Consider the following 13022-nt stretch of genomic DNA (forward strand, 5'->3'; position numbering starts at 1 on the left):
AACATTAAAGGATGGCTTGTATCAACAGTTTAGGTAGATGGTGGTGTAAAGATGTAGGGGATGTTTACTTGGCTCAGTTAGAACCCATTGGTACAAAGTAGGCACAGTTTAAAGAGTATGTTGCTGACCATGTCCATCTGTATGAACACAGTGTATTCACCTACTGATGGCTGCTTCCATGTCACAAAGCTCAGATCATCTCAAACTGATTTCTTGAAGATGATAAGTTCTTTATACTCAAGTGGCCTCCACATTCACTGGATATCAATCTAATAGAGCACCTCTTGGTTGTGGTGAAATAAGAGATTGGCATCGTGGATCTGCAGCAACTGTGTGTTGCTACCATGTCAATAATGACCAAAATCTCAGAGCATCTTTTTAGCACCAGTTCATCTGAAAAATTGATGCGGTATTGTTAAGGTGTGCATGATAAAGTGTTTGGTGAGTGAACAAACTTGGCCTTCATCAGGATCATCATAAACCATACTGTATACAACATTTATATTAAGATATGGACTGAGTAGAAAAAGAGAAATATGTATCAGTTACATTCGCACACAAATACAGAAAACGTGATTAATTCCATATTTGATCCATAAACTGGAGGAGGGAAATTACAGAGTGGAATTTGTTTTGCCCCCAGGTTTTTTATTGACGTGTACATTACTAAAAGGAACTTTAAATAAATAGAAATCTTCAAAAAAAAAAAAAAAAACACTTATAAAAGTTTTTTTTGTTCTATTCAGAGAAACAAAGATGACTGTGGTGATTCTGAAAGCTTGTCTAGGCCTCTTTTTTTACCCTAAAAGGTAAAATTGATCAGGAAACTCTAACGGAATAAAGAAAGAATAAAGTCTTAGGTTTCATTCATAATGGTGAACAAATGGAAAATTATTATTCAACTTTGCAGTTTCCTTCAGCACTTTTTTTTTCACTTATTATCTTTGTTCCCCAACCATCTACCCAAACCTACACGTTTTACACGTTGCTCCACAACTGAAAAAAATAACACCAGAGCCTATTTACAGCAACTATTTCATTAAATTAATGTAGCATCCCAAGAGCCAGACATTTCTACAATAAGCTGGTAGAGGCCAAAACTGAGCTAAAAGCAGAGGATTACATTCTTGTGGCCGATATATGATTCCAAATACTGGAAATTGTCCTCTGTCTATGGGCTATGTAAATAACTTACTTTTTTGCTAACAATATTGTTTGTAGTCATATGTTCATAGCTTGTTCACTTCCCCCAGGCGACAAAAGAAATTGCAGTTGACTGCAGGTTTCTCAGATTGAATGCAAAATCAGCAGTTTAACTTCATTAAAAGGAGGGAGGGGGAAAAATGTCTATACGATATAAATAACTTCACAGAAAATATGCAACATACAGCTTCTGCTCTGACTGTTTAAGGCCCGCTAGGCTCCTGTCACTTACAGTGTCATAAAAAACAAAGTGTTAAACTTTGAAAACTGCCCTTTGCATGAAGTGTGTATTTCCTCTTTCATTTTGCTTGGCAAAGAAATTGTAGACTCCCGCCACCCCCCCGACGGGGCTCTGGATTATTAGCTTAAGCTCTCTAAAAATATCCCTTTGACTGTTTAAGCCTCTGACAGCAGCAACATCTCACACATTCTGATAGCTTTATACTAACTATGGCTGCAGAGGGCTCATGCACTCTGCCTGCTTTGTTATCTTTTACCTTGTTTGCCCGAAGAGGAGAAGGAGGAGAACATGCAAGCCCTGAGATCTGCAAGAGTCCTCTCTCTCTGTCTCTCTTTTTTGGAATCGGACTCGAAGGAGATCATGAAAGGCGAGCGTGCAATCACAGCAATCTCCGAACAAACGAGATGCCTTTTCTTTTCCCCCTCCTTTCTTTCGAGCACGAGAGGATTTCGCCCAGATGTCACTCCAAGCACTTGTCATTGCTGCAACAGCTGTAGAAGCACATGGGCCGTCATTTTAAAAACCGTCTACCACAACATCCCAAAACAGCACATGTCAACACGCGCAGCCTGAAACATAAGATTTTTGAATATTAACGCTATAAGCTCCTTAAGGAACAGTGGCTTTAATTGCCCATCGCTCCAGTTTTATTGGCTGTATGGGTAGTCTCGGTAATTGCATATTTACCGCCATGCAATATTTATCATAGCAGTATATTAGTTTTAGCCGAGCTTTACAGCGCAACATATTTTTGATGCTGGCATTCATAACAACTAGAAATGAATAAATTCCTAAAAGGGATTACACTGTACACATGTGGCTCATAGACATTGCTTCAATTATCTGTTCTTCTTACACCCACACTCTCTCGATAGGCTTTTCTCACAAATATTATAGCTGCTAACTAGAGAGAGAGAGAGGCAGAGCCATGCACTGCTCGGCAGCACTATAGTTATTCCAGCCTTCACTCGTGTGTCTCTTAAATGCTTTGATATGAAATATTGCTGTTTTGACAAGACATTTTTCCAGGCTGCTCTTGTCCCTGCGCGTTGCCTCGTGCTAGTTGGTGATGGAGCGTTCCTGAGGAGAAAAGTCAATATGTGGTTGTAAATAAAGGAAAATAAATGTGAGACCCAAGCCCTCGATAGATTGAAAAGCCAAAGAGAGGTTAAAAGAGAACACTACCTTCTGCTGATTACAGAACTGCTTCTCGACTACAGCAGCTAATTGTCTAGCCTGTGTGTGTGAGGGGCGCAGGGTGGGGTGATGAATTGACATATTGCTGGTGCTGTGATGTTGATCCAAGCCAGGGAGCCATGAGGCTTTCCTCCAGGGACCAGTAACCTTATTGTTCCATGTCATCTCCTCCCCTTCTGTTTGAGGACCAGGTTGTCAACCTCTCCCCAAGGTCACACAAACACCACACCCCCTGCCATACACACCCTCCTCCTGCAGATAATTGGATTATTTAGAATCATAGCATCAACTTATTATCCTGTCTGGGGTCAGAAGTGAATTTAGTGCAGGAGGTTGTCTGTCACAATTTGTGACATCGTTCGGAGCTGACAGGCAACGGCTTCTGTCATCAGTTAGAGGATCGTAACACGGCCTATTTATTACTCACATGTTGTACATCACAGCTTACCACACTGCAGATAATGTTCATGTTCTTGGAAGACAGCTTCATTGTTTTTTTACATTAACGACTGCACAATATGACGAATCAATTATAGCAGTAGTTAGTACTGCTTTTCTGAGTGTATTTAAATGCATCATTTATTGGTTAATTTTTTTGGGTTTTTTTAATGTATATTTTCATTTTCCAGCCGATGCCCATTTCAGATATGGTTCATTTGGCATTCAGTTGGTGATTTATCTCTTTTATATAATATAAAACATTATTTAGATACTTAAAAGGTTTTACTTTGAAGTTGTTCCCGTATATATTTTTCCATTGGTTTTAATTGTTTTATGTATTAAATTTAAATATATTTTTAGATTTGTAATTTTACAGAGAATGCATTAAAATGTTTTTTTTACAGTGTATTTAGCTGTTAAATATACTTTGTTATAGAAGTAAACTTTAAATGTTTCTGTGAGCCCTGTAATGCTATAAGTGTATTATTTTTAGATTTTTTTTTACTAACACCAGCTTGTACCTGCGACCACTGGGAGACTACATTAAACTATGAAACGGCGTCAGTGAGCGGTTTTCGCGATTAACTCGCTACAGCCTGCATAAACGTTTAAGTGCACCTGTTAGGAGACTAAAGCAACATAAAGTGGGCGCTGAATGCCTGCAGTGTTGGGGATTCCCACACACTAGCACATATTCATGGTTTCAGTGGTGGTTTCAAGGCTGGAGGCTGATGGGGTGTTATCTCACGCTGCTCTGGTAAGATGAGATGATGTCAGGCTGTAGTTTAAATGGGTGGGCTGCACGCCTATTAAATCAGGAGTTGGCAGAACAACACTAACTCAGGTTACTTATTCTCAAGTGAAAATGGCCAGACATGCGAGGAGCGGAGGGAAGCGAGATGTCTTTACTTCACGTCTGGTGTGCGACACTGTGCTCTGTTTGTGACTCTGTAATTAACTGCTCATTTGTCTGTGTCTTATCTTTTCCAGGAGGCGGCCACGTTTGCCAAAGAGCTGGGCTTTGAGGTGAGTTGACCAGCAATTGCACACTAAAAAGATCCTAAAGGTTTATTTTTGCTGATAATGAAGTTCTTTTTGGACAGTGATTGATGTGCTATTATACTCTCCAGGCCTTGCAGCAGTTGCTATGGAAACCTGGCAGTCGTCATGGTTTCTTTGTTCAGCCAGCTCTCTGTTATGACGCACTCTGCTAGGTCTGCACCCAACATCGCCTACAGATGTTATTTATTGAATTTTGAAAAGCCTCTTGGGAAGCTGAGAAGTTGGGCATGGTTTCAAGCTTTTCTCTGCAGGCGTGGGGCTCATCAGGTTGCCTGGTTAAAAAGCCTCCTCATTATCTTCATTGCACTCAGGGATCGCATACTGTATGTCTCCTCTTCACTGCCATAGCATTACACTACACTGAGCGCGCACCGTCGTCTTTTAATAACCAAATTACAGCCACCTGTGATTTTGGATTATGGAAATGAAGATTACAGAAAGCACGGTGTGTTTTAACGTGGGGCTGCCTCTTAAGTGTAAAGTGAACGTTCCCTTAGTCTATTTTTTCCTCGTGTTTTTGCATATTCCTTCCATTGCTATTTAAATGCAAAAATCAAAACACAAATAGCCGATATGCGAGGCTTTTTTTTCTTCCCTTCACATGGGCTCAGGTATTTTAAGTGCCTTCTCTCTTTCAGAGGTAGCGCTGCCTTGAATATGTCTCTGCTCTGTGTGAGTAATTGTCATCCAGAATCACTAACGGTGTGATCAACGTGACTGGAATAGAAATGCAATCCTGATGGCAGTGACAGGTTTAAGAGAGGAGAAGGGATGAAGGCGGAGGTGGTGGTGCTGTAGGGGGGTGGTGGAATTGGGGAGGTGTTAGTAATGGAGCGGCCTCACATGGAAAAAAACCCCCACAAAGGGCAAAGTGAAGACTCTCCTAGTAGTTACAATTCTTTGACATTTTCCGTGTCAACCTGATTTGGCAGAACACTCTGCGAAATTGCATTGGATGAATGTGATTTCTCAGATAACATCGGTGGTGTGTACTGTACTTGGCGCATTTCTAGATGGCTGTGGTTCAAAGATGTTTTCTTCACCGCTTTTTTTTTCTCCTCTCGTCACTTTCTGGTGACCGTTTTAAACTTTACTGGTACAGGCCGGCTCCCGTAGACCAGTCATACCCTGGCAAGTCCTCAAAAATATGAATATGCACAGTTTTAGCCTGTAAAACTTTGATTCAACCCGGAGATGGGGGATTAATTGTTAAGGCAGTGTTAGCGGAGGAAATTTGTTTTTTTTGCAAATACACAGTACACCTGTATGAGTTCATATGGATATGTTTTGTCATCTTTACATAATGTATAGAGGTCAAAAACGGCCCAAAAAATTTCGAAAAACTCCATAATTTTCACAGTTTCCTTGTACATGTACAATGACAATAAATGGCTACTCTACTCTACTCTACTCTATTATAAAAAAAAACTAAACTAAATGCTAATAAAAAAACCCAATTAATAATCTTATTATTTTTTGTTTTTACATTTATACTTACTCGTTATTCAAACTATGCATATAGGTTATGAACAAATATTGTACTAAAGTACGGAAATATAATTTAAGTCTCGTTTTATATATTTAATACCATGATAGTTATGCTTTTTTTAATTATTATTTTTAGAAAGATTTTTTATCATATATTTTGATGGATTTTGGGATATTAATAACACATTTTTTTAAACTACTTACTGTATTTATTTATTTACTTTTTTAGGTTTTTCTGGTCTCCATAATTTAAAATGTCATATATTAATTAAATAAATTAATTTTAAGACTCATTTATAAGCTTCCACAAGTAATTAGATTAAAAAAGTCTTACAAGTCTTACAAGATCCACTTACCAGCCTTATCCGATTGCCTTTAGCAGCAGAAGGCATTTGTTCAATTCATAGTTCAGTGGCAGCCTCTGATGCCATAGAAAACCACCTGTTAACCATATTCTAATGGTTTGAATTGCTTTAAAAAGTAAAATAAAGTTGGCTTGTGTTCAAAGCAGAGTAGGTTTTCTTGAAAACATCAATATTCAAACAATCATTTTTACCTTACAATTATTTTATTATTATATTCTATCATTTGTAGTTTTTTATTTTAGTCTTATAGCCAAAAACATTTGTTCTTTAACATTTGCCGACTCCAAAGAAGACAAAAAGTTAGACTTGCCGTCTGAAACGAAACATGAAGGCCACTGAGGTCGATTGAAGTTCAGTAAAAGTCCAGGTTAATTGGGGAAGGTCGGGAACTATAATTGGATTCTATGACCCTAAAGCGCCACATGTATCCCGAAACACTGTTATCATCACATTATGGATGACTAACAAAAATGACAGCAGCCCTTCTTCAGCTTAAACACAAGATAAAAAGCTTTCCTCTCCAAAACAGCAATCAGCAGATCTGAACACAGTCGCCTGATTGTGATCTGTTTCCTTTAAATGCTCAAAGAACTCAGCATCACAGCTCTAATTGAATCTCTCCCTCGCAGTGTTTCTCAAACAGCATGCAGTGGAAACGATCAGTTTCTCACTGGCTTCAACACAGAAACACAATTTAACACCCTTGTAGAGCTTTCATATTTCACGGTTTGTTGATTTATGTCTGATCAATTGCCTCACAATTGTAAATATTGCCATTTGTCAGTAGTAAACCAAATTGACCATATCATTTGTCAAGTCATTTGTCTGCACTCGCGCTGAACGTTATTTTTCTGTATCGTTTTGCCCCGGGAGCTTGTCAGGTAAGTGTTTCTGCCTGGCAGAAAGGAGGAAGTTAAGTTAAGTGTGCTTGTACGTGTAAAGGCTAACCCAGGAGATCCAATTGTAGCACGTCAAAAGTTTTTTATACTAAAGGATGAAATCTCAAAATATGTAGGGAAGTAAACATTCAATTAGAAAATTATTTCTAAATCACGTGTCCGAAAGTGGACCAGTAGCGAGACTCACAGCTTCCTGTCTTGTCTTTTAGTCATCTGTTGGTTTGTTTCCAAAAGACACAAACTTGAGCTGCAGTGACTGCCGTGTTCGTCATCACTGCTACTGGGCGAGTTTAAAGAAGCTGATCGCACCCTTGACCCCCCTCTTTGTGGCTTTGCTATAAAAGTGCTCACTCTAGAAGTGATAGTTATCTATATGGGAGCTGGTGATAGACTGAAAAAACCTCCTTCAACAAGAAACACTGTGGATTGTAACACTGCAGGCCAGTAAGCTTTCAAGTCTGAACAACAAGGTAGATTTTCTGCATTTTTAATTTTTTTTGGTAGTTTATTTTCTGACTAGTAGTTGGAAGATACTTTGAAAACTTAAACACTAGCACTTTAGCGTAGCTTTAACGATAGCTTCCAATGTGATAAAGTTGGATATGCTGGGTTTCCATTTGACACATTTAGTGTGATAAGCTTAGGAATGAAACACCTTGTAAAACAAAACTCTTTACAGAAAACATTTACACCCTTTTTACTATTTTATGTATGTAGCACACAACTTATTTACCTTACAGATTTACTTTTGTTGATACTAAAGCTACTTTCAGCTGCTCCATTATTCACACATTCACACAGGTAGCTCTACATATATTGGATCTGCAGATGTGCCGGACGCCCTTCCTGAGGCAGTTCTTGATGGTTTGGTGGCTTTTTCTGGGATCAAACCAGCACTAATAAAGTGTAAAGCACTAATTTATTTATTTTGCAAAGCACTTATTGTGATTTTTTTCAACATGGATTGGATATTTTCTTTTATTTCTATGGGTTGCGTACCATGGCTGACTGATTGCGTCTTTGTCAGATCCTAATGAAGAGTCGTGTGAGGTTTCTTTTCTTGCTGAACTGCTTGAAAAGTAAACTTAAAATATCATTTTACTGAAGAGCACCTGTTGAATCAGCCTTCAGAGCCATGTGGCACTTCTTTTCTTCCTTTTTTTGTAAACTTGTGTTTGTGTTATTGTGTGCCCTACCACCTCTGGCCTTTAGAACATTTTAGCTCCTAAAAGCTCAGTGGAGCCCCTTTTTTTTATGTCAGTGAACATAAAACCCAAGGGTGACAATGTGCCGAAGCCTTGTGTGGTTTTGCATTCAGTGTCTGGAGGAGTGCTTGTGGTTACATCCAGTCACAGTGACAAATTGCTCTTTTTTTTCGCCGTCGTCTGCTAACGGCCTCTGTATTAACCTCACCATTAGCACTTACTTAGAGTGTTACACCCATTTTTCCTCAGCCCTGGGTCTCCCTGGACCTCTCAGGCCTGATTAAAGGGCGTTTGGGAAGCATTTAAAGGTGTAAAAAGCTCATTGGTTTGAGTGAGCCAGTGAGCCTGGTGGTACTGGGCTGGAGCCTATCTTTCTGATTACTCCCATAATCACAGTATTTGCTCACCCCTGAAGGTGCTCAAGCGTTCGCTTTGATACAGATGCTAGAGGCATCTAGTATCCCTAATGCTAGCTCCTCAGTGTGCTGTATTACAGAAAAGCAGTCCACCCCACTGCGAGACGGCGATAAAGACGTTCTACCTGCTCATAGTACATCATGATGAGTTAATAATAAAGTAGCACTGACAGGTGTGGGTTTTTTTATCCCTCTCATGATCAAAGGCAAGCACTCTGGAGAGTTCTGTCGTCTCCAGGCGAGAATATCCATTCAGTGCAGATGCTGAGGAGAGATGGCCTGTTTCAGGAAGAGAATGATACAGTACACGCACCACCTATCCCTTCAGCTTGCAGAAGTAGCTTTATCTGACAACAGCATATCTTAACACGCTTATTTTCATCTCACTTAGGGAATATGACATTCTAATATTTTCGCAATTCTCCAGTAAGTGCGTGGAAGCCTCATTGAGCGTCCCTATTGATCTGTTTCAAAATGGGTTCACAGCCCATCTGGTTTCATTATCACTTTGATGTGTCTGCCTGGATTGGAAAAATCTGACCTCTCTCAGTCACACGCGTGATCTTTGATTAACTCTTCAGAAATTGCTCCTCATGTTGCATTCGCTCGACTCAACACATTCTCACCCGGTGGTCTGGTGTTTTTCACAGACAGACGACATCGCAGAGATTGCAAAGAAAACCCAAAACCTCCCCAAGGAGAACACGAAGAGGCAGCGAGTGGTGGTCTTCACCCAGGGCAAGGACGACACCGTCGCAACTGTCGGTATGCCATTTTTCTTTTCAGGGTTCTTTTTTTTGTCTGCTTATCTACACACATTTTCCACTCGAAGCCATCCCATCTTTGGCCCCTTTTGGACATCTTTACCCTTCACTTAAACCTCATATCTCGAAGCTGCAGAACACAGCCTTAAATAGATGCTAGATCTCTGACTGAAGGGAGCAGAATGCTATCAGTAATTTCTTTGAAGTTAAGCTCCAATATTGACACCAGATGTTTCAAAAAAAGAATGCTTGCACTACATTCTGTCATTTCAGAGCATAAAAGAAGCGTGGGGGATGCAGAGAGCAGGCATTGATTTGTGAAGTACTTCTAACTTTGTCTTGGACAGACTCCAGGCCAGTCCTCAGCAATTTTTAATGCTTCAACTCTTACATCCTGCCCTATTTTTCTTTCCTTTTTTTTTGCAAAATGCTGGCAGAGTGACCTTGGGGAGCGGTTGACAGAGCTGCCCCTCAAATCAATCCAGTTTCCTTTGATACAGGGCATATTTGTTAACAGGACATTAAATGGCAGTGTCATCATAACTGAGCAGGGGTTGCAGGTTTAAGCAGCGTGAGGAGAGACGATAGTTTCCGATTACTGCTGGAAGCCTTTGCCTTTGTTTGGAGCCACGGGGCGTCTCTCCTCATTGCCCTTGCAGTTCAGTTCCGACTAGTTGTGCATGGGGAGAGAGAGCCTCAGGTAAAGACTCCATCATATCACTCATCGCTGGGGACTGCGGAGAGGCAGTGCAACAGCAAGAGTGTTAGCGCTGCAGGACAGTGTCCTCACATGTGTCCAGCGTTCTCAATTTCATCCTGCTGGAAAAAGTACAGTGGGGCAAAAAAGTATTTAGTCAGCCACCGATTGTGCAAGTTCCCCCACCTAAAATGATGACAGAGGTCAGTAATTTGCACCAGAGGTACACTTCAACTGTGAGAGACAGAATGTGAAAAAAAAAATCCATGAATCCACATGGTAGGATTTGTAAAGAATTTATTCGTAAATCAGGGTGGAAAATAAGTATTTGGTCAATAACAAAAATACAACTCAATACTTTGTAACATAACCTTTGTTGGCAATAACAGAGGTCAAACGTTTACTATAGGTCTTTACCAGGTTTGCACACTCAGTAGCTGGTATTTTGGCCCATTCCTCCATGCAGATCTTCTCGAGAGCAGTGATGTTTTGAGGCTGTCGCTTAGCAACACGGACTTTCAACTCCCGCCACAGATTTTCTATGGGGTTGAGGTCTGGAGACTGGCTAGGCCACTCTAGGACTTTCAAATGCTTCTTACAGAGCCACTCCTTTGTTGCCCGGGCGGTGTGTTTTGGATCATTGTCATGTTGGAAGACCCAGCCTCGTTTCATCTTCAAAGTTCTCACTGATGGAAGGAGGTTTTGGCTCAAAATCTCACGATACATGGCCCCATTCATTCTGTCCATTCTGTCCAGCTGAACATCAGCAAGACCAAGGAGCTGGTGGTGGACTTCAGAAGGGGTCAGCACAGAGACTACAAGCCCATTATCATCAATGGAGCTCCAGTGGAGAGGGTGCAGTCCTTCAAGTATCTTGGTGTCCACATCTCCTCAGACCTGACATGGGCTGCTTACATTCAGGTCCAGACCAAAAAGGCTAGGCAGCGCCTGTATCACCTACGACAACTGAGGAAGTTCAGGGTCTCTCCAAAGATCCTCAGGATTTTCTATACAGGCGCTGTGGAGAGCATCCTCACACAGAACATGACATCGTGGTTTGGGAACAGCTGTGTGAAGAACCAAAAAGCTCTCCAAAGAGTGATCCGTACAGCAGAACGCTGCTGCAGGATTGCTCTCCCCCCGCTTCAGGACACCTACTGATGGTGACCTTTGTTACTTTGGTCCCAGCTCTCTGCAGGTCATTCACCAGGTCCCCCCGTGTGGTTCTGGGATCTTTGCTCACCGTTCTCATGATCATTTTGACCCCACGGGATGAGATCTTGCGTGGAGCCCCAGATCGAGGGAGATTATCAGTGGTCTTGTATGTCTTCCATTTTCTGATGATTGCTCCCACAGTTGATTTTTTCACACCAAGCTGCTTGCCTATTGTAGATTCACTCTTCCCAGTCTGGTGCAGGTCTACAATACTTTTCCTGGTGTCCTTCGAAAGCTCTTTGGTCTTGGCCATGGCGGAGTTTGGAGTCTGACTGTTTGAGGCTGTGGACAGGTGTCTTTTATACAGATGATGAGTTCAAACAGGTGCCATTCATACAGGTAACGAGTGGGGGACAGAAAAGCTTCTTACAGAAGACGTTACAGGTCTGTGAGAGCCAGAGATTTTCCTTGTTTGAGGTGACCAAATACTTATTTTCCACCCTGATTTACCAATAAATTCTTTACAAATCCTACTATGTGAATTCATGGATTTTTTTTTCACATTCTGTCTCTCACAGTTGAAGTGTACCTCTGGTGCAAATTACTGACCTCTGTCATCATTTTAGGTGGGGGAACTTGCACAATCGGTGGCTGACTAAATACTTTTTTGCCCCACTGTATTTATAAGCTGACGTTCGGTTTAATTTACTGGTGCCTTTATTTCCATCTATAAACCATGCTGCCTTTTTGTCCATATTCTCAAAAGACTATGATGGTTTGATAAAGAATAAAGCAGCTGTAATGAATATTTTTGTGTTAACAGTGCATAAATCAGCTATGTTTAACGTAAACGTGTACACTTAAAGTGATGAGCTCACAGAATATTTACTTGACTGTGCAGTTTTTCACAACTATACTGTATCGTTGTGGAAAGCTGTAGTTTAAATTTGGTTCATTCTCAGCATTTTTTGTGGGGGTTTTTTTAGTTTTCAGTGATAGCACTGGAATAAATTCTCGCTAAGCTACCTGTCCATTAACAGTTACCTGATGGTGCTCCTTCAGACGGAGACCAAAATAAGAGCTCAAAGAAGACTGACTTTGCATTAAGTAAATGTAAGAATAATTGTAAATGAATGAACAAACTTTTAGGTTATAAAATGTCATTTTTTAACCATTTTTCTGGCTTAAAAATGTTTTCTATGGGTTTTTAAAAAAAATTATTGAGTAGTTAAATGAATATTAACCGAAATATAATACACAATATTTTTATATGTCCTAGTGTGCCTGTAATGGCACTATGCCAAATGTATGCACAAAAACAAAACAAAAGGTGTTGTTATTATCAAGTATGCTGCTGATATGTATGGGATTTTACAATAATTGTGACGCAGTTTGCAAAAAGTCAGGTAAAGATGCAGAGATGTAGTGATCGGTCAATCAAGAACAAGTGGTTTTTCTTCTTAACTTCACTGTGGCTGAAAAATATGGTTTATTGAACAACTTCTGATGCATAAACAATGATAAAAATAATAAACAAACGCGATATTTCACCCTAAATCCTTGTCCAGCAAACCTCTCGGCCATGAGGGGAAAGCCCCCCGCTCAGCGCAGCCATACGCCTGGGGGTGCGACCTGTCCAGTCAGCTGGAGAAATTTGCCCCCTCACTGATGCTGCCGACCTTTATCCATCTTTAGCCTGTGGCGATAAGACTGTGTGGATTGGAATCGATCCACCGTTTCTTGTAAACCTAGTGGACTTCTTATTACAAGTTTAGTCATTTATGAGTCTGTTACCGCAACAATTCAAAGAACAGACACAGTTTGACAGCTTAAATAAAATATGCTTGTTAATATAGAAGTTTTGAAATTATAGGAAAGTTTTAGGTGTA

The 13022-nt window shown here is 40.4% G+C and overlaps 1 protein-coding gene across 4 annotated transcripts in view; it reads left to right on the forward strand.

Annotated features, from left to right (window-relative positions):
* adkb (adenosine kinase b) overlaps positions 1-13022 on the forward strand; it is a 130900-nt gene that overhangs the window by 105020 nt on the left and 12858 nt on the right. For 3 of the 4 annotated variants that reach the window (XR_014893632.1, XM_085284740.1, XM_085284741.1), the window contains 2 exons: positions 4073-4108; positions 9168-9282. Coding sequence is in view for 3 of the 4 variants with exons in the window: in XM_085284740.1 (XP_085140866.1) it covers positions 4073-4108; positions 9168-9282 (151 nt within the window). In the remaining variant the exon portion in view is untranslated. Of the gene's footprint in view, positions 1-4072; positions 4109-9167; positions 9283-9554; positions 9633-13022 lie in introns of those variants that run through there. The other variant, XM_085284742.1, reaches the window with a different exon arrangement.

Source organism: Mchenga conophoros, linkage group LG8 (genome assembly GCF_057382185.1).
Source record: "Mchenga conophoros isolate Kocher_MC1m ecotype Shallow Benthic linkage group LG8, M_conophoros_male_GT1.1, whole genome shotgun sequence".
Lineage (NCBI taxonomy): Eukaryota > Metazoa > Chordata > Actinopteri > Cichliformes > Cichlidae > Mchenga > Mchenga conophoros.